The sequence below is a fragment of the Rhinatrema bivittatum genome, chromosome 9 (assembly GCF_901001135.1).
Source record: "Rhinatrema bivittatum chromosome 9, aRhiBiv1.1, whole genome shotgun sequence".
In the NCBI taxonomy this organism is placed as follows: domain Eukaryota; kingdom Metazoa; phylum Chordata; class Amphibia; order Gymnophiona; family Rhinatrematidae; genus Rhinatrema; species Rhinatrema bivittatum.
In genome coordinates, this window is record NC_042623.1 from 15,484,519 (window position 1) to 15,508,038 (window position 23,520).

The following is a 23,520-nucleotide window of genomic DNA, read 5'->3' on the forward strand; positions in this document are numbered from 1 at the left end:
TCTCCATTTGGAGGAGTAGCCTCTAGAATAACATAGTAAAGGACAGTAGAGAAAAAAAAAAGACCAAACTGGTGCATCCAGTCTGCCTCGTGTTGTAACCGCTGCTCTGTGCGGGTTATCCCAATGCATTTCCAGAAGCCCAAAGCAGTTATACCACTGCTGCTATGGGTTGAACTGCAACTTCATGCTGCGTTCCCAGCACTTCATTAGCATCCCCTGTCTCCAGGAATCCTCTGTGCTTATTCCACTATTTTTTAAGTTCTGTGTCTCCAGCACCTCCTCCTGAACGGCATTCACCATCCTTTTTGTGAAAAAATACTACTTCCTGATATTGTCTGAGTTGTACATCATGACCCTTAGTTTCATAATTCTCCAGGCAAGGTCTCTCCCCTGATTTGCACCTCGGCATAAGAACCTCTCTGTACTGGTAACACTGTGCACCTTTTCATACCCCTGGCTCTGCTCACTGGTTTATTTTGTGACCTTGATATTATCCAATATGATCACACCTAGACCTCTTGTATGTGATGCACATAGTACCTCACGCCCATCAGGTAATGCTCCCTGCATTTTCTGGCATTGAAGCTCAGTTGCAAAACATTGGACCACACATTAGCTTTGACTTTTCTGCAGTCTGAAGAGTCACACAAAGCCATGAAAAAAAATGTTTCCTGAACATACCCAGATCAGTCCAGACCAGTGGGTTTTGCATCCTTACCAGCAGATTGAGTCAGAGAACAAAACTTTGAGGCACTGCTACCTAACCGAGAGCACCACCTGCATTCCCCTCAGTATTTCTCTGACTTCAGCAGATGGCAGAGGTGCAAACCTGCAGTCTAGTTGGTAGTTAAAAGAAAAAAAAAAAAGTGTTAGGTGTAGGGCGGTAGGGGATGGCGGAAGCTGAGCCAGGCAGGCTGAGGGGTTGGATACCGCTGCCTGGGTTTCGTTCGCAGCGAAACAGAAGGTCTGACGGCCAGGGGAATCTGGGTCCCTCGACCCTCCAAAGCTTCCCACTCGGCCACCACTGATCCTATCAGGAAAGTAGTAAAGATTTTGTTAAAAAAAAGAACAACCAAAAAAAACAAGAGGTAGTAAGAGGAATTGCCAGCAGGGAAGGCTGTCTGGAGTCATCAGTGGTGGGCTTCGATGGCAGGAGCTGAGAGCGCACTCCACTAGGATGCACATTGCGTCCTGGGCAGTGTGTCAGCTTCTGTCGCCGCAGGAGATTTGTAGGGCTGTGGTGTGGTCCTCGATTCATACTTTCACCAGACATTAATCGATTAGATAGGGCGCAGGACGAGGCATCCTTTGGTGAGAGTGTTCTGCACGCGGGTCTGCTCAGTTTAAGGGTGCTTGGGTACATCCCACTGGGCTGGACTGATCTGGGGTTGAACAGGAAAAGAAAATTGGGTCTTACCTGCTAATTTTCATTCCTGTAATACCACAGATCAGTCCAGAGGCTCACCCAGTTGACTCCAAAAGACTGAATTTCCTGCCAAGTTATATTTATAAAAAATAAAAAAAAAAGGAAAGGAAAATGAAGTTAGTAAGAAGAATCTTGACTATAAGGAGTATCATAGTTGGGCAGGATCCATAGTGTTCCAGATCTCATGTTGTTTCATTGTGGATGAGCAAAGTTTGCAGTTTTTGGGGGTTTCCAATCCCTTGATCCTTTCACACATTCGAGGGGTGCTTAGATTAATCTTGGCTTGGGTACAGGTCAATACTGAGGGACTGCAGGTGGCTTTCTCAATTAAGTAGCAGTGCCTCAAAGTTTTGTTCTCCATCTCCATCTGCTGGTAGGGATGAATAAACCCACTGGTTTGGACTGATCTGTGGTAGTCCAGGAATGAAAATTAGCAAGCAAGAGCCAATTTTCTTTTATCACAATTAGTCTCAATTGGATTATGAAAACTCATACACGATAGTGCACCCCTGGAGAAAAATAAAGCAATGCTCTCAAATCCAGTTTGTGTTCTTGCTGTGAATGTAACCAATTCCATTTTAGAACTGGAAGCAGATGTGCTTTTTGACAATTATGCTATCTGTATCAAGGTGCAATTACCCAAAGTTTTTTCTCTCCAGCTAAACAAGGTGTAGCTTTTTTTTTTTAAAGCAATTTTCAAGCAGAATAATGCCTTCCATGTTCTATAGTTGCAATGAATGTGGCCAGAGTGCACACTTATTTAACTTTAAGGCAGCACAGACCGTCATGTTATTCCCTGCAAGGATTAGACACTTCAAATTACAACAATCAAAGACAACTATAATTAATACATCCTGTAAGATTTTGGTCCTAATGAAAAGGATGAAGGATCTTCATTGGATTACAGATAAAATGTTCTATGACTTATAATTTAGAACTTCTGACCTTTTTTCCTGTATTATTTTTCTGTCCTGAGGGATTGCCATGGCTTTTGCCAGCTGCACCCAATTTTTCCTGTACCATGGGAGTGCCTTTTCCATTCTGTATTCTATACCTGTGTGCTATTAACTAACCATGTGCTCCCAGCATTCAGCACCCAGACTGACACTATTGATTTAAATCTAACGTTTGCATACTTGTAGCAGTGTACATAAAGAGTAGAGCAAAATCTAGAACACAAATCATTTCACTAATATCTACTAATAAAGAAATTAGACATTTTAAAATAGTGCATCTAAGTCACTATGCAAATAGTTTTACAACACTGCTACTAATCACAAACACCCAGTAAAATTCATCAACATAAAATGTTTATTGTAAGATAATTTACAAATATGTTTGAGGTTTTTCCACATTCTTCTCAGATAGACCAAAATTGATAAGCAAAACTGGACAGCTGGAATAGCTTCACGCCTCTTCTTTACCTGTAATTCAGGAAGTTCAGCATTAAATGAATCGTCACAGACATAAGTAAAATTCAGACAAATCTGATAGACAGCCACCTGACCTACTGAGACAGTGACCTCAAACAGGTTTATAAAAATATATGCAGTGCGCTAATTATCTGATCAAGAATAAAATGTAATTAGCTGTGTAATAGACAAAATGTGTGGATTTCTCTGGCTAATTTCCTATTTAAACGAGTCTTCTAGTTTCATAAGCAACTTTGACCTGACCATGACATTTGAAGGTTAAATTCATAAGGTGTCTTGATGGAGGTACAAAGAAAAAAAACAAGGGAGATATGGTTTGCAGGCTTCCCGTTATCAAATTCACAATGAAAGTAGAACATAAATCAGTTCACCCATCAAACCCAAAAACTGATTTATGGCCTAAATGTGCATTTCATATCCTGAACCATGACTTACCTGTGAAATTCCATAGAAATTACTATTTATTTCACTTTTTTTTTTATATACCATTCACCCAGTACCATAACAATATTATGCTAAATATACAGGCCCAATTCAAAAAAGTTCTGAATTGCCCTGCAGTCTGCAGGTGTGCAGGTTTACAAGCGAGTTAACTTGTTCAAACAGATTCAACAGCACAGCCCCTGCATGAATGTTTCTATGTTCCCACTGAATCTTTGCATGCACTTTATCGCTCAGTACTAGAGAACGTATGGACTACCCACCCCCCCCATAATAAATACAACAGTTTTCCAAACTCCATATCATCCAGGATACTGAGCGAATTGTGGTTTTCCGGTTTCCACCTCAAAACATCCTGGGATTTAATAGTCCTGGTGTATATACTGCACCCTCCCAGCTGAAATCTAAGGGACAGGCAGAAGCTGGAAAAGCATCAGTGCTGGGGTGGCCCAAGTCCACTCTTCAAGAGCCACAAACAGGCCTGGTTTTCAGGATATCCAGCTCATGCACTGTTTGTGGTTCCTGAGGCCACCCCTGCATCACGGACTCAATGCCCCGGGAGACTCAGTCAGGTGGGGTTCCGACATGCGCCCTTTGGAAAGATCAGACTAAGCATGTAGAGAGATTGGACTAGGAGCAGTATCAGCTGCCTCTGACATTCAGACAATTACACAACCATACATGCTACTTTTTTTTTTTTCATCTTGTTTGGGCCAACAAATCCACACTGTGTACACTGCAAAGTAGAACTAGCATATTTTTGAAGAATTCCTGTTTAAAAAAAATAAATCCAAAGGAAATCCAAGTAAGAAATGTGGTAAATCTCTCTTCCATTTTAACAAAGAGATCTATAAACTCGTACTTGTGACTAACCCACAAAATCCATTTCCATATAGTTAGGATAGTCGCTGGGCCCTAGGGGTGCTCATTTTGATAGAATTAGAAGCCAATTCATTCAGTGACAGGGAAAGGATAACAGCTGGAAAAAGTATTTAAGCAGCGTTTCATTTCCCATTTTTACTACAAAGTTACTTTCTCCTTTTGCAGGCAAATAGTACTGTATAATTATCCTGGTTTAGAACAACCTGCAGATTTAGGCTTCCTGATTTTCTCCCCCTGTTGTGATATGATTAATGGGAGGTTTCAATTCAGTATTTCTTGATATCATTTTAACTTTCTCATGCTGTAATCAACCATCAGTTTCTGTATCTCAATTCTGAGCCTTATTTTGAAAAATCAGAATAAAAAATTAAATTACACCTATCTACAAGCCAAAATGCTTCCAACATGAACCTAGTCAAACTTGACTAAATCTGGGTCGCTGAGTATGAAAATGATGCTTAAAATTGCTGATTGGCTTTAGTTTTCGAGATCAGCTGCTGGGTCAGAATACACGACCTTTGACTTGGAAACTGCAGAGGATTAAGCGAGTTAAGAAGGGAAAGGATCTCAAATTAAACCAGAAATGACTACCAAACATCTTAAACTGACTCTGGGTATAAAGTTAGGACTGGGCTTGTGAGGCAAGGAAGAGACGGCGAGGAAAGCCTTCCAGTTAAGGGTAACAAATGTTCTCAACAAGGCAGACACCTACAAGGAGTTGGTGGAGAACCCTCTTGAGGCGCACAAAAGGCCTTGACTGCAACGTCACTAAAGATACATTTTTTACACCCTCTAGATTTTTTTTCTCACCAAAAACCGTGGAGCAGTGAGGGATGAGCACGGCAGCAATGGAAAAACAATATCAAGGCAAATGCAGCCCATCAATGCTTGCAGACTATTGCTGGACAGGGACGAGCGATGTTCCATTTAATAAATACAAGAGGCAAGCCAAGAAGAGCCGAGCAGCCACTGAATAAGACTAAACTACTGCACGTACATACCCTGCATAAACATAATAGTTTTGGGCCTTTTGTTTCTTAAACAATCTTTCTGCTGATTTAATTTTTAAAAGTGTTGTCTAACATTTCATCTGTCCTGTTTATGTAACCATAAATGCACGAAACGATCTAAGTTTATAATTTATGATTAAAACTCTATCTATGCGCTATGCACCCAATAGACGGACGTAAACTGTAAAAACTTAAATATCATGGAAACAGTAGCCATTCAGCTGGTTTAATTGTCATATTTGAATTCTGCACATGAAGATCAATAATAAATGGCACATTTTATCACCCTAAAAATGTGCATACCAGTGAGATTATTACACACTTGAGACAGTTCGGCATGGAAGGGAATACCATTTCAAGTTGTAATGTTTCATACTCTGCAAGGGCGATTAGATGCTTAAATCAAAAAGGTAAAAAAAACATTGGCCACACAGCCAAATACATATCCTTAGCATGCTCGAAACACACACACACATTTCTGTTGAGGACATGCACTGTAGGTATTAGTCGCATTACATTACCTTTTATGTTTGGATCAAACTCTCCTATAGCTCATCCCCTGGTTATTGTGTTAGGAATAAAAGAGAATAAGCAAGTTAAGAAGCACTCCATGCAAATTACAGACAGACTTGCGATTCTTACACAGCGAAAAGGCTGTGGCATCGCACTGGAAAGGCACCATTAATGGTGGTGACACACACGTGCAAGCAAGTTACAAAATGCCATGGCATCCAAAAGATGTTCTTAGGCTTCTGATGTCTAAGGTGAATTGCAAATTAAATTAAAAAGAAAAAATGAGATATTGTATTCAAAAACACTTCTAAAGGAGATAAACAAAATTAAACTTTCTTCTTAAGAAGCATCGTCCTGCCAAGACCCGCCCATCATGTGCAGTTTCTCAGGGATTACTAAAACATGCAGAAACTGAAGCAATGCACGAATGCAGCAGGCAAATCTAGTACTGATGAACAAGCAAAGGTTCTCCAGCAAACCATCTTCTCAGAGCAACTAAATCATTTCCTGGATCAATCTGCCATCACACATTTTATGGGAGGAACGATGATCGCCAGGCTGGAGCTTTTCTGTCCACTGACCGGTTCTGGTAACGAGACTGCGGTCCTCTGTTCCCCTGGACGGGAAAATGCTCTGCACGTTAAGCACTAAATCGCTTTGGCAAACGTTTCCTGGCCTGATCAGTACTTACAGTGCGGCGGCTCCAGAGATGATCTCAATGAGCTCCTTGGTGATGACAGCTTGACGGGTGCGGTTGAACGTCAGGGTCAGTTTGTCAATCATCTCAGCTACAAGAAAGAAAAAGCATGTAAACAGGCTTACATCACCTATCCAGGTCCAAACGGTATTCCGGAGGTTCAGACCAATCTTGTCCATTCTCTTTATGCCATTAAGTGAAAATTCAATAACCTTCATGATTGCTTTTGTATGTAAGTTGGCAGGTTTTGTTTTTTTTTATTTTGGAATAGAACAAATCACATTTGGAAAGCTTAATGGAGAAATTACTTACCTGATAATCTTGTTATCCTTAGTGTAGACAGATGGACTCAGAACCAATGGGTTGAGCTCATCTGCCAGCAGATTGAGACGGAGTCAGGTTTCAAAGCTGACGTCACCCTAGATACAGCCCTGCAGTAACCTCAGCCCTTCAGTATTCAAAAGCCACTAAGGACATACTATTGAAAAAACAGATAACCATAACTGTACTCACACTGAACTCCAGTAAGATTATAGATGCCCTCATCTAGGGACTGGATGACGGCTTACCCGGAATCTCTTGGAAATTGATATCCACTCCACAGGCGAATCCTTGGCACCGTTCTTGGACTCAGCATCCTGCCCTGGCTGCCCATCTGTCTACACTAAGGAGAATGAAATTATCAGGCAAGTAATTTCTCCATTTCCTAGCGTGTAGCCAGATGGACTCAGGACCAATGGGATGTACATAAAGATACTCCCAATCGGGGCGGGAGGCTGCCCACAGTCCAGTTAATACTGCCCTTGCAAAGGCTGCATCTTCTCTAGCCTGTATGTCCAGGCGATAGATTCTGGAGAAGGTATACAAGGAGGACCACGTTGCCACTTGGCAGATGTCAACGGAGACAGCAGTCCAGCTTCCGCCCATGGGACTGTCTGAGCCCTGGTGGAATGAGCTTTAACCTAAGAAGGTAATGGCTTTCCTGCCTCCACATAGGCTCCCGTGACCACTTCCTTAATCCAGTGAGCTATGGTATCCCGCGAAGCTAATTCACCCTGCTTCCTTCCACCATAAAAGGACAAACAGGCAATCCGTCTTTCGGACCAGTTCTGAAACTTCCAGATACCGCACCAAAAGTCAGACATTCAAATGACAGAGGCGGCGATGTTCTTCTGCATCCTTGCGTTTATCTAGGGAGGATAATGAAATGGACTGATTCAAATGAAAGTTCGAGACAACCTTGGGCAAGAAGGATGAACGGTACGAAGCTGTAATGCTTCTAGAGTCATCCAGAGGAACGGTTCCCGACACGACAATATCTGTTCAGAAATGCGACGTGCCGAGCATATACCACCCCAGTAAGGAATATTGTTTTCAAGGTTAATAAACGCAAGGAAAGACCGTGCAGCGGCCGAAAGGAGGGCCCTGCCAAAAATTCCAATACTAGATTAAGACTCCACGAGGGATCCAGCCATGGTAGGGGCGGTCGGAGGTGCTTCACCCCTTTCAGAAAACAGGCCACGTCCGGATGAGCTGACAGGGAGGTTCCATTCACCTCACCCCTGAAACAGGAGGGAGCCGCTACCTGCACCTTCAAGGAAATCTGGAACTACTAGTAGGACTAATCCCCTGTGGTGCTCGATTCTGCGAATGATCTTGCCCAGCAGGGGCCACACAGGGAAGGCGTATAGCAACTCCTCTTCTGGCCAGGTCTGAATGACAGCATCGATCCCCAGGGACCACCGATCTCTTCTGTGACTGAAGAATCGGGGAACCTTCACATTGTGAGATGCGGCCAGCAGGCCAATGGACGGGAGACCCCAACAATCTACTATCAGCTGACAAACAACACTCTCCTGGATCCAGACCCTCCCTGCTTAGAAAGTCTGCTCTGACGTCTTTTCCTGCAATGTGTAAGGCTGAGATTGTCTGTAGATGTATTTCCACCCATTCCATAAGGTGGTCTATATCTCCCGAGACACCTGCTGGGCTCTTGGTTCCTCCCTGGCAGTTGATGTAGGCTACTGTTGTTGTATTGTCCGACATTATGTGGATCGCTTGACCCTGGAGTATGTGGCTGAATTGCAAGCACGGCAGCCTAACTGCCCGGGTTTCCAGGCGATTGATATTCCAGAGGGCCTCTTCCTCCGTCCAACATCCCTGGGCCATGAGTTCTTGACAGTGAGCTCCCCAGCCCCGGAGACTCGTATCCATTGTAAGAACCAGCCGGTACGGGGAGGACAGGGACACCCCCCCCTGCAAGCACCACTTGAGCTGAGAGCCATTGGTAAGTGGAGCTGAATCGAATATTCTTGAGACTGCAGGTTCCAACGCGATAGCAGCGAGCACTGAAGTGGGCACACATATGCTCTCGCCCACAGCACTACTTCCAAGGTTGCCGCCATCAAATCAAGAACTTGGAGATAATACGCCCAATGGTGTGGAGCTAAGTTCATCAACTGACGTACCTGGTACATCAACTTCCGTATTTGTGTGGTCGGGAGGAAGACAATGCCCTGGCCTGGTGTCAATCCGGACTCCCAGATACTCCAATGACTGGGAATGCTTGATACTGCTCTTGTCCCTGTTCCTGAAGCAAGGAGGTCACCTGGAAACTTTCTTCCACGGACTTGGGCCCAGATCAACCAGCTGTCCAAGTATGGGTACCAGGATTCCTTCTTTTCTCAACACGGGCCATGACCGCCATAACCTTGGAAAACGTTCTTAGGGCAGTGGCTAGGCCGAAGGGCAGTGCCCGGAACTGATAATAGTGACCCAGTACGGCAAAGCATAGGAAGCGTTTGTGTTCTTGACGGATTGGAATATGTAGGTAGGCTGCAGCTAGGTCCAGGGAGGTTAGGAACTCTCCCAGTTGTACGGCCATTATCACGGAATGTAAGGTTTCCATGCAGAAATTACTCTCTCGTAGGCAACAGGTGACACTCGAGGTCCAGGATGGGGCAAAAGGAACCTTCCTTCTTGGGTACAATGAAATAGATGGAATAACGCTCCATATTTTCCTGGGGCGTAGGTACTGGGATTACAGCCTTCATCCTGAGAAGCCATAAAAGAGTAATCTCCACTGCCTGCTTTTTGTGCTGGGAGTGGCAAGGAGACATCATGAATACGTCCCCCCAAGGAGTGCTGCGAAATTCCAGCGCATATCCTTCTTATATGACTTCAAGTACAAACTTGTCCGAAGTGATCTCAACCCATCGTGGTTAAAAAAAAAAAAAAAAAAAAAAAAAAAAGAGATAGTTGACCCCTTATCTCCTTGTTCTGAAGATGGGTCGGTAAAATTTCATTGGGAGTTTCGGGATGATCTTGAACCCGAACCTGCTCCTCTCTTGGGCTGTCGACTTTGAAAGGACTGAGTGCTTCCAAAGGTCAAGGCCTCTGAAATGTTGAGTTTCTGTAGGGGTGGAAACATTGAGAGCCCCTGGACCGACCCCTCATAGGCGCGGGTCGCTGCAACTGCTTCCTCTTATCTTCCGATAGCCGGGGCACTGGAGATTTGCCCCATTTACTGGCCAGTTTTTCCCAATTTGTTTCCGAATAGGAGTGATCCTTTAAAGGGCATCTTTGTAAGATTGGTCTTGGAGATTGCGTCGGCTGACCATTTCCTCAGCCATAGTTGTCTTCTGGCTGCTACCACTGAGGCCAGTCCTCTGGCTGAAATACGGACTAAATCAGAGCCTGCACCTGCTAAAGAGGCGGTGGTGGGTTCCATAGCTGCTTTGGGGTTCACCCGAGTCATTCACCTCCTGAGAGTGAAGTAGGCACAAACGAGCTATCAGGGCACAGCAAGAAGCAATCTGTAAGGTCATTGCTACTGCAAAGGCTTATTTAAGGAGAGACTTCAACCGCCGCATCCTTTAAGGTCGCTCCGCCCTCCACTGGGATAGTTGTTTGCTTAAAGACAGTGCAGACCAGTGCATCCAGTTTAGGGAAATGCAAATGTTCTCTCACTGCTGGATCCAGCAGGTATAGAGAATCTAACACCCATTCCCCTTTAAAACTTGCTTCTGGGGAATCCCATTCCAGGTCAATCAACTCCTGGATGGCTTCCAGTACTGGGAAGTAACAAGAGACTTTATGCAAGGAAATCAGAATGGGATTCTTCTTTGGTTCCCTCAGATTCTGCTCCAGGAAGTCCCAGTGTTTTCAGGGTCTGGGAATCTAAGGCTGGCAATGGCAATTCATCTCTATGAAAGAACCATAACATGGTTTGATACTGTTCTAATCCCGGGGGAATTTCCCCTTCTTCCAAGGGATCTTGCTCTTCGTCTCTGCTATCAGAGTTCCCATTAGGGATACCCTTGGTGAGGCAGGACTGCCTCAAGGTCTGCCAACAGGAACGGGAAAGGGAGAGGGGGCCGGCTGAGATTCCGTCTGGACAGTCTGGACAGTCTACTTCACCAAAGGACAGTCTACTTCACCAGTCTGGACAGTCTACTTCACCAAAGGAAGTAGACTGCGCCTGCACAAAGGCCTGTAGTCCCTGGAAAAATTCCAGGCAAGAAAAGGCCGCTGGGACCATGCCTAGCCCAGGGGGGAACTGGGATAGGCCTAGCCGAGTTTCCCTCTCCCATGGAAGACCCAGCCAAGGGGTTACTCGGATCTGGAGCACTTCCAGTTAAGACTGTGACCAACCCATCATCTGAATGGGAGGAGCTGACAAATTGGAATCCAGGGCAGGCTAGGAAGCCCCAATATGACAAGCAGCACAGAGAGCGAGGCACTTATGTTTCTTGGCTGCCGGCACCATTGGCTGTGGTAAGTGTGCATTCAACCAGCTCACGCTTAATCACGCTTAAAAATTTATGCGTACAAATTTTGAGCGCCTGGGTGGGGCACAGCGAGGTGCATGCACAGCCTGTGCGCCTGGCCTCTCCTGTATCCTGCGCTTACTTTATTGTGCGTGCAAGTACACACACGATATGCGCACGGCGCATGCTCAGAGCCAATGCACTGTGCGTATCGACGTCCTATGGCGAGCAATGAGATGCACAAAGACGCGTGCAAGATAGTGCCACCACGGTCTACCACACTTAAAGTGGGGCCTAGCCCACCGGGAGGGGTGTCGCTCAACCCGCTTATAAGCCCACTTCCCTATGCCCCAACGGGATTGAGAATGACGTCTGTACGGCGCACAGAGCAACGAGAACAGAGGATCCCTATTCTCTGAAGGTAAATCTTCCTTTTTAAGGGGAAAAAAAATTACCTGGGCTCAGCACTTACCAGCTGAGTACAGAGACTGTTTCCGGCCATCACCGCCATGCTTGGCTTCCTGCACCCGCTGCTTGACCAGCAAAGTCAACGCCACACCTCTGAGGGATCTCAGAAATCACCTCAGGAATTTGCATATTATTGCAGTAGAGCGGGGCTCAATCTTTTCTCCAATTTAAAAGTAGAATTTCTTCTTCCAAAAGGTACAGCGATCCCCATAGGGAAAGCATGTCTACACCTGCTGGAGACGGAGAGATACTGAAGGGCTGAAGTCATTGCAGGGCTGTATCTAGGGTGACGTCAGCTTTGAAACCTGACTTAGTCTCCCATCTGCTAGCAGAGAAGCATATAACCCATTGGTCCCGAGTCCATCTGGCTACACGCTAGGAAATCAGTTTTGTCCACCTGGCGTGCCAGAGGCCCTCTTTCCCCCAGGTACTTGCTATCCCCTGTAGGCCAAATGCTCTGTATACTTCGTAACAATGACCAGACAAGGATGTATGGTTTGGAAGTCATATCAGCAGCAACGTAAACATATATTGCATGTCCCTCCTGTCTTTTACAGCTGTCACAAATGGCACTGAAAGACAAGTTTGTGAGGTCTCAAAAGATCTTGTGCAACAACATTTCTTGTTGTTGAAGCTTTTACAGGGAATTCTAAGATTCCTCCAGGATTTACGCAGCAGGGAAGCCCACCTTCTGCCCTGCATAATTTGTTTTTGAGGGGTATGAAGGGGAAGAGGGATATGATGGTAGTGGCAGAAGTACGTAGTCAGCATTCCCTCCTACCCCACTTACTGCAGCCCTCTCATTCTCCTCTAACTCCACACCCTCACCCAGGTGCAGCCCCTTGCTCCTCTCCCAAGGCTACCTCCCATAGCCTTCTCCATGGTTTCTCCCTCTCCTCCCCACACACTAGACATCTCAGTCTCTCTTCTCCCTCCCTCCTGAAGTCATATATATAAAGTTATATATAACCGCTTATACACGTTAAAAGGTTAAAATATTCTGTCATCTTTTAAAGGGAGTTTCTATGCTGTACTCACAAGCATTCTTGCTAGCATTGTCCATAGCAGTCATCCGGGCACTCTGCTCACTGGTGGTGGACTCCTTCAAGGAGTAATAGATGATATTTGCCAGAGCAAATTCCTGGTAGTTTCTCAGAACATCAGCGTCAATATCATCATAGATGCTCATGTTTTCTGAAAGAAAAAAAAAAGCCAATGGAAGCCAAAGTCACAAAAAGGTCATAGTCTCAGGAATTGGTTTAGGGTTGTGGATTTTAACTAGTGGGTTTGAACTAGACAGACTCCATTAAAGACTTGCATGCTACCAAATATCAAGACTACTTACTGGAAAGAGTTGGCGAATTGACTAATCCAACTGGCTGATTTGTACTTTTCCCAAAGAATAAACCCCCGCTACGGAGCCACACACAAGGTTTCAGTACATCTGTGTACGTGGCAGGTGAACCGAGACAGCATCTTACACCGAGAAGTGATATCACCTAACATACACTAAGAGCTCGATTTACTAAGGCTTCCCCCCTGCAGACCCCTCCCCCAATTCTGTCTCTCTGGGATAAAACAGCTTGGTCGTTCAGGCCCAAAGAGAAAAGAACAGTCTCGGCCGAGCGTTTTAGACGCGCTATTACTACCCCTTATTCTGTAAGGGCTAATAGCGCCTGGAAAATGTGCGGTCAACCATCCCAAAACTAATAGCGCTCATCACAGGCTCATCCACATGTATTTGCACATTAGTTATTACCACGGAATACTGAAAGTAGAATGTGCGGAAATGGCACGACATTAGAAAGCACTGGGAATTAATATTACAGCGATATTAAGTCAGAGGCAGCAAAAATTAAAAAAAATAAAATAAAATGGCGGGTTGGAAGACGGACGCTCAATTTTGCCGGCATCCGTTTTCCAAACCCATGGCTGTCAGTGGGTTTGACAACCGGTGCCGGTAAAATTGAGCATTGATTGTCAGACCAGCTGACAGTCGCTTCCGCTAATAAGGAGGCACTAGGGACGCGCTATTGTCCCCAGCGCCTCCTTCTATGCGCGACACCTAATTTAAATAGAGAATCGCGTGCCCAGGAGAGGTGCAGGTGCTTTACATAAGGGTTTTAAAATTAAACCAAAATCAGACTAACATTCTTACGTCCTGAGCCCATTCATTATCCCTTTTTTAATTCTTTAAAATGAACCTGTCACAGTTTACCTTAAGCAGCCATTAATTAGTTTTAGAGCAATTCTTCAAAGGGATGCGAGTTTAGCGTGTAGCGTGCTACGGAGCAGAATCACTTTCCATGCTCTGGGAAGATATGCACAAGATAGGGGTTTGGGATATCACAAATAAGGCAGAGCAAGAAGGAAAGCGACTGCTGGCGCTAAAAAGGTCCAACAGCCGCAGGGCGGGGAGTTGAGCACCACCCTCATTGGGGTGCTCCTATTTCTAGAAAGCACCCACTTGAATGGCCGGGCTTAGAGACAAGGCCCAGTCCCAACCATGCAACACAGGTGTCAGCCCAGTAACAGAGAGTGCACTAAAAAAAAAACAAAAAAAAAAAACATACCAGAATTTGAAACCGTATCAAAGGAGAACATAGGTTTTTCTTCTGTCTTGTAGGAGATGACAGACCTAGAAGGGAAAATCCAGTTAATGGTACAGGACGACATCGGGGCCCGGCACGACTGTGGTAACATTCTCCGGCAGGATTACTCACAGAGTTCATACGCTTAAAAAAAAGACACAGTACCTGAAGCGATTGAAAATCACCGATCCTTGATCAAACTCGTATCCAGAGTTCAGGAGCTCAGTGGCGATAATTGAAGCGTCACCAAAGGTAGGCGGCTTCCGTCCTAGCTCCTTAAACGTCAGCAGCAAATGGTTTCCATGGGTCCTGTACGAAAGACAATTCAATCTGAACACACTCATTTGAGATAACTAAAGCAGGCTGACCCTGTTAAACACTGCTAACCAGCTTCACTGATTAGCAACTGTAGCAGAAAAAAACAAACACACTATAGATGGATGTCATCTTCAAATAAACATAAGCTCAGCTGCACAACTTACCACAAAAGCAATCCACAGACTAATACTTTCCAGAGCCGAGCCAAGCCTACACTTCAATAAAATCAGATTTTCAGGGATTACATTCATAAGCATAGGGAAGCCTCATGATTTTGCAGGGCTCGGGGTTCTCCACAAGGAGAACCTAGTGGGAGAAGAGCTGCCAGCTCCTCTCCCGTGTTTTCCACACTCATTGTAGTACGGAAAACATGAGAAGGGATCTAGCAATGCTTGAAGAGGGGTCTACGGGCTGGTAATTAAGATTTAATACTAAACATAATGAGGAATTATGCATTTAGGATGCAAAAGCTCAAGGGAAAGGTCCAGTATTGGAAGTGAAATTCTTCTAAGCACAAAGGAAGAGTGGGATCTGGGGGCAATTGTATCTGATGAGCTTAAGGTGGGCCAAAAGGGTGGATAAAGCGACAGTAAAAACCAGAAAGATGCTTAAATGCATGGGGAGAGGAATGGTCAGTGGAAAAAGGGAGGTGATATTGCCCCTGTATAAGTCCCTGGTGAGACCTCACTTGGATACTGTGTCCAGTTCTGGAGGCCGCACCTTCAAAAGGATATAAACAGGATGGAGTCAGTCCAGAGGGAGGACAATAAAATAGTCAGGGTCTTCATTCTAAAGCACTTGGGGGATAGACTTAAAGATCTAAACATGTGTACCATAGAGGAAAGGCGAGATAGCGGAGATATGATAGAGACATTCAAATATCTCAAAGGTTTCCATGCACAGGAAGCGAGCATCTTTCAATGGAAAGGATGAAAGAGGGTAGACTCAGGAGTAATACAATATTTCTTTACAGAGAGTGGTGAATGCATGGAATGGCCTCCCAGTGGAACTTATAGAGACAAAATCAGTTTCTGAATTCAAGAAGGAAGTGATGAAAATTATAAAGCTAAATTGGCTGGGCGGATGGGCAAATTAGATGGCCATAAGGTCTTTTCCCGCTTCTAAACGGCATCCACAGGCACTGAAGATAGAGTCCTATGGATTACTTCCTTCTCAGTTGTAAACAAGTTGCCTGGTCAGCCCAACAGCCCTTCTGACGGACAGGCACAGCAGCGGTATTTCTACCATTGTGTATGTTGGTATCAATCAAGTCACTGCAGAATTACTTTAATCAGGTACTAGCAGTTAAAATCTCAATATTCAAGCCCTATAAATAACATTATACACACACTAAACAAAACAATGCACCAAACAACTTCAACAGCGTGCTCTTTTGTAGGGTTACCTTACCTTTGAAGGATGCCTCGCAGCTTGTCACCAACACCAACCACCATAACTTCCTTTCCAGAACTAGAGAGAGTAGAAATCTCATTCTTAATGACTTTAGCAACAGAGGAGTGGATGGCTCCACACAGACCACGGTCAGAGGATATGCCAACGAGAATATACTTCGTCTTGTCTTCAGGGGCCTTTATTTCAGCCTTCTCATACAGAGCTGGAATAAAGAGCAGTAGATAATTGCATTACGTTTCTCAGGTGCAGCAAAATATATGCATTTTACAGTGAAGGAATTTATTTCAGTTAATGCACTATATGAAAAAACTCGCCCAGTGACCTAGTGGAGACCACCAACTCATTTCACAGACCATCAAACAAGCTTCAGGTAACTTCTGATCCCCACCAATGAACAGAAACTGGCACAGCAGTATGGAACCTTTCACCTTCAATCTGCACAGCTATGCAATCCTTACTGCCTATGGGTCTCACTTGACAGAGAATGGGAGAAAAGCCTTAGTAAATCGGGGCTCAATCAATAATAAATGCAGGATTCCACCCCATGCTTTGACCGAGTCAGTTCAACCTTGCAATACAAAACAGAGATCCCGTGCAGTGAATGCGGCAATGTTCCTACCCAGAGCCCCTGTTCCGTAGACCCTGGCCGGCTTCAGCTCTCTCTCAGCCTTGGTATATTTTGCTGCGGCAACCATTTTCATGGACTTGGTAATCTTCTGGATGTTTTTGATGGACTTTAAGCGTCTGGTAACTATTCAACAAAGAATATGATGGTTACAAGTACCCAGCTGATTCCTCAACTTCAACAAATCACACAAGCGTTATCAGCTAAACCGAATGTCGCACTGACAGGTGTTTAACAAAATAAGTATCTGCTGCAAGATTCTTACAAGCAGAAAGCCTTCATTAAAGAAATCCTGTTCGTAGTGTGGGATGTCCTTCGCTTCCCAAAAACTCCAACCCGAGAGCGGCTCCGATAGCCAGGTAAACCTTCTGCTAGGCTGAAGGTTTACCTGGCTCACCATTAAATTGGGGGAGCGACTATTTCATATTATTTCTGGCAAGTGAACATTGAATCAAAACACTACTCACTGTCCTTTAGCGTTGCCATGTTTCTGACTTGACCCCTGAAAATAAACCATAGTATTAAAATTGGTTTTTAATCTCCTATAGATTTTTGGCAAAAACCACATGTGACTGCATAATTAAGCACATAGTTAATTTACAAGCAGTACACTGTTCTTCATAAAGTTATATTGCTTGAATTTAAGACACTGTGTATGCATGTAAATATATATGTGCACACACATATACATCTAAGAAAGGGTATGGGCGAGATATCAAGGTCTTGGCAACATCTTACGTCATGTCAGTTTAATATACAAATATACATAGCCTTCATACAGACAAGGAAGGATGAGTAGAAGCCCTCCGAGTCTATACTAAAGCAAACTATACATTTCTAAACTGATGCTGGGAGGGCTGGCCTGTGTCTCACCTGTGCATGCCTGCTGGTACCAGATGTGGCCCATGGCAGATAGCACTCTGGATCAGAGTCAGTCAGGGCAGTTCTGGTCTACAAGCTGCATTCCTTCTATTACTCCCAGACAGCCTTTCAAAATGTATTCCATGAATTTAAAGCAGCGGTTCCTCAAAATATCAACTTGCCTGGTTGTTACTGGTTCATCACCTTCCCCATCTCCTTCCCCATCCCTACTGGTTGGTTACATTCAAGCTTTGCATGTTATCAGTGGGATGTTCTAACCAATTCTGTAATGTTTTTGTCATCATCTAAATATTAAACTTAATGCAGTTACTTTTAAAATAGTTAGATAATTCTGGGGGATAGCTAGCAGCATATCAGTTACTCAGAACAAACACTGCGAGGCCAATGTACTAAATGGTGTTAACACTGGCTATTAACACACACAACTATTGTGTTTTACCTGTCTAGTAATGGCTGATGTTAATGAGATGTAAATGAGGCACACCTTACCTCAGACAAAAATGACAAGGCAGCTGGCACCTTTTTTTTTTTTTTTTTTTGCTACACCAGACTAACAGGGCTATCCCTCTGAATATCATTATCTCAGACAATAAAGTACTTTCATTAATACCGATGGTAATGCAACAACTTAAGTACACTTCCTCGAGATTCAATTCTTTTTGGAATTAGTGTGTCCATTTTAAAATTTTGCACGCTTTAAAGTGTGTACCTTTTTTCTGCATTAGTGAGTAATGAGCTAATTTCTACCGTACAATTACCAGCAGATCCCACCTGATGATCTCAAGTTGGCCAAATAGGTGGCTAAGACAACAGCAAAACCCACAGAGACACGTAGATTCATAGAGAGAGAGAGGTATGGTCAGAAAAAATAAATAAATAAAAAGGAGGTGATAATGGCCCTGTTTAAGTCCCTGGTGAAACATCACTTGGAATACGGTGCACAATTCTGGAGACCAAAAAGGATATAAACAGGATGGAGTCAATCCAGAGGGCGGCTCCTAAAATGGTCAGTGGTCTTCATTATAAAGTATATGGGGACAGATCTAAACCTGTACACCCCTGAAGAAAGTCGCGCTAGGGGAAATACCTCTGAAATATCATTGCACAAGAGGCAGGTCTCTTTCAACAGAAAGCAGACTCTAGAACGAGGAGTTGTGGGATGCGGGGATACTGAGGAGTAACGTGAAGACATTTATTCACAGAAGGGAGTGTGCAAATGCTTAAATTCATCTACAGACAAAAGGAATCTTTATGCATAAAGTAATTTTATTTATATTAGTTCAAGCAACAGGTAGTCTAATCTGTGTAAAAGCTGAAAAATGTAACTTAATTAGAACAGCCGCACTGCTGGTCCCCCGGCAGGGGCCATGATTCACAATGGCTGCATTGGGAGTGAGACCACAAGGATCTTCAAGCAGTGCTGTTGATCCAATACACAGATGAGACTGCCTGTTACCTGAACTAATATAAATAAAATTACTTTCAGGCCGATTCCGTAAAGCGCACTTGGCCGCGCGCACTGTTTAACACGGATTTGGCCGTGTGTCTATTACCTCTTATTCTCAACCTTTTTCCCATCGTGACACACCTGACAGACCACGCTCACATGTGTGACACACTGCTCATTACAATTCACAGTGGAAATAAAAAAAAATAAAGGCCCAATATTATTTTTATTGTTAAGAATGACACAAGGAAAAAAGATACGTATTCTGTCTGAACAGAAATTGCATAAATAGTAAACATCCCACACCAAAACACCACCAATTTCCGGCACTTAACAGTAACCACCTTACCTAAGAAAAGGCAACACTGAAAATATTACACCAGGCTTTAAGACACCAATACATCTCCTATTAGGAAAATGGAACAAGCCAGGCTGCTATAGAGCCCTACACAGAAACTACACGCCAGCAGAAAACCTCACCTGAATCACATGTGGTGACCCTCACCTAACAAAGAATAAAGAGACCAAAACACATAACTAGAAGCATGCAGACAAAAACTGAATTGGAAACCGCAACAAGCCAGGGTCTCTGTATGCAGTGTAACAAAGGAAAAAAAGAAACATCACCAGTCCTTATAAAACAAATCAAGAAATATAAAATCAGTAGCAGTAAAACCATACTAACAAAAAGAACAGATTATTTCAAAACAGTGGATGAATGGAATATCCAATAATTAAACACTCATTAAAAAAAATTTCTGGATACCAATAAAATATTTCAAAATAGAAGACACAAAGACCCAGTAATGAAAAATAATAAGGATACAAAAAAATGTTTGCTCTGCATACCTGGGAACGTTTGATATTTATTTTATTTATTTAAAATTTTTGTATACCGACATTCGTTAGGAAAACATCACATCTGTTTCCATGTAACATAAAATGGCCAACGGGGCTTTACAATGAAAATGATATGAGAACTGGGTAGAGGGGGGAAAACAAAGGTAATACTGTACAAATTGAAAAGCATAATAAAATGGTTAGATATACACAATGACAACGTTATATACAGGTGAGTTATTTACAATAAAATTAGGGAAGGGAGTTAGGAAGGGGGTGCCCTGAGATTGTTTTGAATTAGCAGGAGGAGGGGTGGTTTGCTTGCAACTTTCTCCTCTCTCTCACAGGCTCTCAACCACTCACATATACACATGCTTTTTCTCTCACTTATATAAGCATTTAATTACACATTTAAACACGTGCTGTCTTTTCACGCTTACACATACACAGGCTTTCAATCGCACACATACATGCTGTCTTTTTCTCTCACACACAAACTCATTCACATGCTCCCTCACCTAAACCAGCTCTCAATCACACACAGAAACATATGATTTCTCTCTTACTTATACACAGGCTCTTAATCATACATACACATGATCTCTCTCACACACAAAGGATCTCAATCACACAAACATACTCTTTCAGACAAACAGGTTTTCAATCACAAACTTGCACATACAGGTTTTCAATCACTCACATACATGCTATGCTGTCTCACTCACACACACACACTCACACACAAACACACACAAACACAGCAACTCAAATACACATGCTTATTCATTCATTCACCCCCCCCCCCCCCCCGAACTAGCGACAGCAGCAGCCTCCTCCACTTTCAACCCTAAAGGCAGCAGCAACCTCCTTCACTTTCAGCCCTCTGGGAGAAGGAGTCCCATCGGTTGCAGGAGTTGACATTGTTCTTCGTTTTTCTCAGAGCCGCACTGCTCATTCCTCAGGCTGGGCCTCTCTTCTCTTCTTCGGGCCGACGCTGCCCACAGTAGCATGGTCTCTTCTTCCCGCGCACGCACCCGCTGCTCACCACTTCCTCTTCCGGGCTGCGGGGGGGAGAGGGCGGGAAGAAAAGAGCATGCCACTGACTCCAGCTATCCTGCCGCGCTCCGCCCGGGCTATCAGCATTTTAAGCCCAGGCGGAGGACCTATTTTGCTCGGGTAGGGGGAGCAGCTGGGTCAGCGGGGGACCAGGAAGTGTGGCAAGACACCTGCGTGTGCTTGGCGACACACTGGCGTGTTGTGATTCACCGGTTGAGAACCACTGCTCTAAGGGGGTTCAGCATGATGAAAACGTGCGGCCAAACCCCCTGGAAACCAACAGCGCTCATCACATGCAAATGCACGTGCAGCCCAAAAAAGTGAACAGAAAAGCAGAAAATACTGCTTTTCTGTACACCCTCCAACTTAACATCCTAGTGATATTAAGACACAGGAGCCAAAAATGATAAACAAAAAAAATTTTTTTTTTAATGTGCCGGCCGGTCAGGAGAACGGATGCTCAATTTTAACGGCATCCGTTTTTCTAACCGATGGCTGTCAGCGGGATCAGAAAACCGACACTCATAAAATTGAGCATGGTTTCCTGAACCCGCTAACAGAGCCACGTCTCCTGGGCCAAGGAGGCGCTAAGGGCAGGTAATTGTCCCTAGCGCCTCCTTTTAGCACAATCCTTTTAGCGTTGGGAGAGCGAGTGCTCAACACGGCACACCCCTTCTCCCGCGCTTCTTACTGAATCAGCCTGATTATGCATTAAGACACCTTTGTCAGTAGATGAACACACCCTTCCTCTGTGGATTTATCTCTTGGTTTGTTTATGTCCTCCACTTGTGTGTTAGAATTATTATTATTATTTTTTTTTTACAGAAAGCATGGTGCATACATGGAACAGCCTCCCACTGAAAGTGAAGACAAGAATAGTAACTGAATGCATCAAAAACCATGGAACTAGCTCAAGGGACCTTTGAGAAACTGGTAGGAATTGCAAATGCTCTTTTTCTGCCATCCTGTTTCATAAAGCAGGGATTTTGCATTAACACTAAAGCATGCTAATTTTGCAAGTTAATAGCTCTACTGTTGACAACATAACACAGCATTTAATGAACATTAATGCTTACCCAAACCTGTCCTGAGGACCCCACAGCCAGATGGCTTTTCAGCATATCCACAATGAATATGCATAAGAAGTTTACATATACTCAGTGTTCATGGTATGCAAATTTATCTCATGCATATTCATCGTGGATATGCTGAAAACACAACTGGTTGTGTGGACCCCAGTACAGGTTTGGGAGCCCCTGGCTTATACTAGTACAGGGATGGCTAACTCCAGTCCTCAAGAGCCACAAACAGGCCTGGTTTTCAGGACATTCCAATGAACATGCATGAGATATATATGCATAGAATGGATGCACTGGATGCAAATCTATCTCATGCATAATCATGAAAACCAAGCCTGTTTGCAGCTCTTGAGGACTGAGTTGGCCACCCCTGTTTTAGTACATTAGCCCGCCTGTTAGATATTCTAGTCGGTTTATTTCTAAGACTGTCATTGCTAGTCCCACAGACTAGAGACTTCAAATATCATAAACCAGCGGTCTTAAAATTGGTCTGATTCTATAAATTATTGGAGAGCACCCAGCTACACAGTAACAACTTATAGGGCTTTCAACAGCTGCATGTGACCAAAGTGGACTTTCAGCATGACATGTCCCATGTGCCCATATAAAGGCAGAACTATTGTAGGAAAACCATTGATACGGTCGTTTCTATAAGATCATCAGTTTGTTGAAGAGTTATGCCACATCTAAGAAAAAATAAAACAAGATCATACCAGAATGCAGACATGAAGTGCACAGCTCCAAAAACAATAACATCACCAAAGCAAACCTTGAGAGGACTATGGGATCCAAAAATTGATTTACAGAATAGCAGCTCACTTTCTGCCTAATTCGAGAGAAATATTACAACAGAATCGCATAACAACCATATTTCTGCTATTCTTGGCCGACAATAGAGACAAAGGTTCCTTTATAAAAAGGGCCAGAAATGAGGAAGAGACATCTGAAACAAGAATTAAAAAATGTACAGAAAATCGCCCGCAGGCCCTATGAGAAGATAAAGGTTACAGACTCCCCTTTGACACTGACAGTGGACCCTGCCTCAGATCTCTGAAGTGCAAGGCAGTCATGAACGCACCCTGAATGCACCCTCCTGCCACCCCGGAGGCGGCTGCACCTCTGTTCCAGAAAACTGCAAAGCCCCCCCCCCCCACAACAGCATCTGAAGGGACTTGTACAGAGCCAGAAACCCAACAGCCCTAACTGTTATTACTGCCAGAAACCGGACTCAAGATCTCGCTCTGTGCCAGGCAGCTCGGACACCTTCTTCTGCAAGGAGAGGGGACTTCCGCCTGACCAGAAGAGAAGGAAGGGAGGTCAGAGCCTGCGAGAGCCCGGAGCAAAGGCGGCGGCGGCGGGGCCCTCTGACCGTGCAACGAAAGCGAAAGGCCGCCGGCCTTCGGGCCTCGTCCCGTCGCTTCCCTCCCGCTAAGCCCGGGCGGCCGGTTACGAGCTCCTCCCCCGCCGGCGCCCGCCTTTACCATTGCGGCTGGAACACCGCGGCGCTGCTCCGGGCCAACATGGTGACTTCTCAATGAAGGTCAGCCGCCCCGCACTGCGCACGCGCCCAGCACAAACTAGCCGGCTCGCGCGAGACTTGGCCACGGGGGAGGGGAGGGGGGGGGGCTGG

The 23,520-nt window shown here is 44.4% G+C and overlaps 1 protein-coding gene across 3 annotated transcripts; it reads right to left on the reverse strand.

The window, feature by feature from the left end:
* Positions 1-2,714: 2,714 nt before the first annotated feature.
* On the reverse strand, positions 2,715-23,517 carry ATP5F1C (ATP synthase F1 subunit gamma). 3 transcript variants are annotated; one of them, XM_029615435.1, is made up of 10 exons: positions 23,372-23,517; positions 17,054-17,088; positions 16,581-16,712; positions 15,959-16,163; positions 14,396-14,539; positions 14,213-14,277; positions 12,678-12,833; positions 6,397-6,493; positions 5,714-5,751; positions 2,715-2,850 (listed from the first exon to the last, which is right to left on the reverse strand). In XM_029615435.1, exons 1-9 carry the CDS (start codon positions 23,410-23,412, stop codon positions 5,745-5,747), a joined length of 882 nt encoding a protein of 293 aa, XP_029471295.1. In that variant the 5' UTR covers positions 23,413-23,517; the 3' UTR covers positions 2,715-2,850; positions 5,714-5,744. The 3 variants fall into 3 exon arrangements, with proteins under 3 accessions (XP_029471295.1, XP_029471296.1, XP_029471297.1); XM_029615436.1 differs by lacking the exon at positions 5,714-5,751; XM_029615437.1 differs by lacking the exons at positions 2,715-2,850; positions 5,714-5,751 and having other exon boundaries at positions 6,393-6,493.
* Between the last annotated feature and the right edge of the window lie 3 nt (positions 23,518-23,520).

Bases quoted from the DNA above. Each gene is read 5' to 3' on its own strand.
- ATP5F1C (XM_029615435.1), bottom strand. From the start codon at position 23,412: ATGTTGGCCCGGAGCAGCGCCGCGGTGTTCCAGCCGCAATG. The intron at 14,278-14,395 runs GTACTGTGTCTT...TTTCCCTTCTAG, and splicing joins GTGATTTTCAATCGCTTCAG to GTCTGTCATCTCCTACAAGA. The intron at 12,834-14,212 runs GTATGTTTTTTT...TTTTTCTTTCAG, and splicing joins TGATACGGTTTCAAATTCTG to AAAACATGAGCATCTATGAT.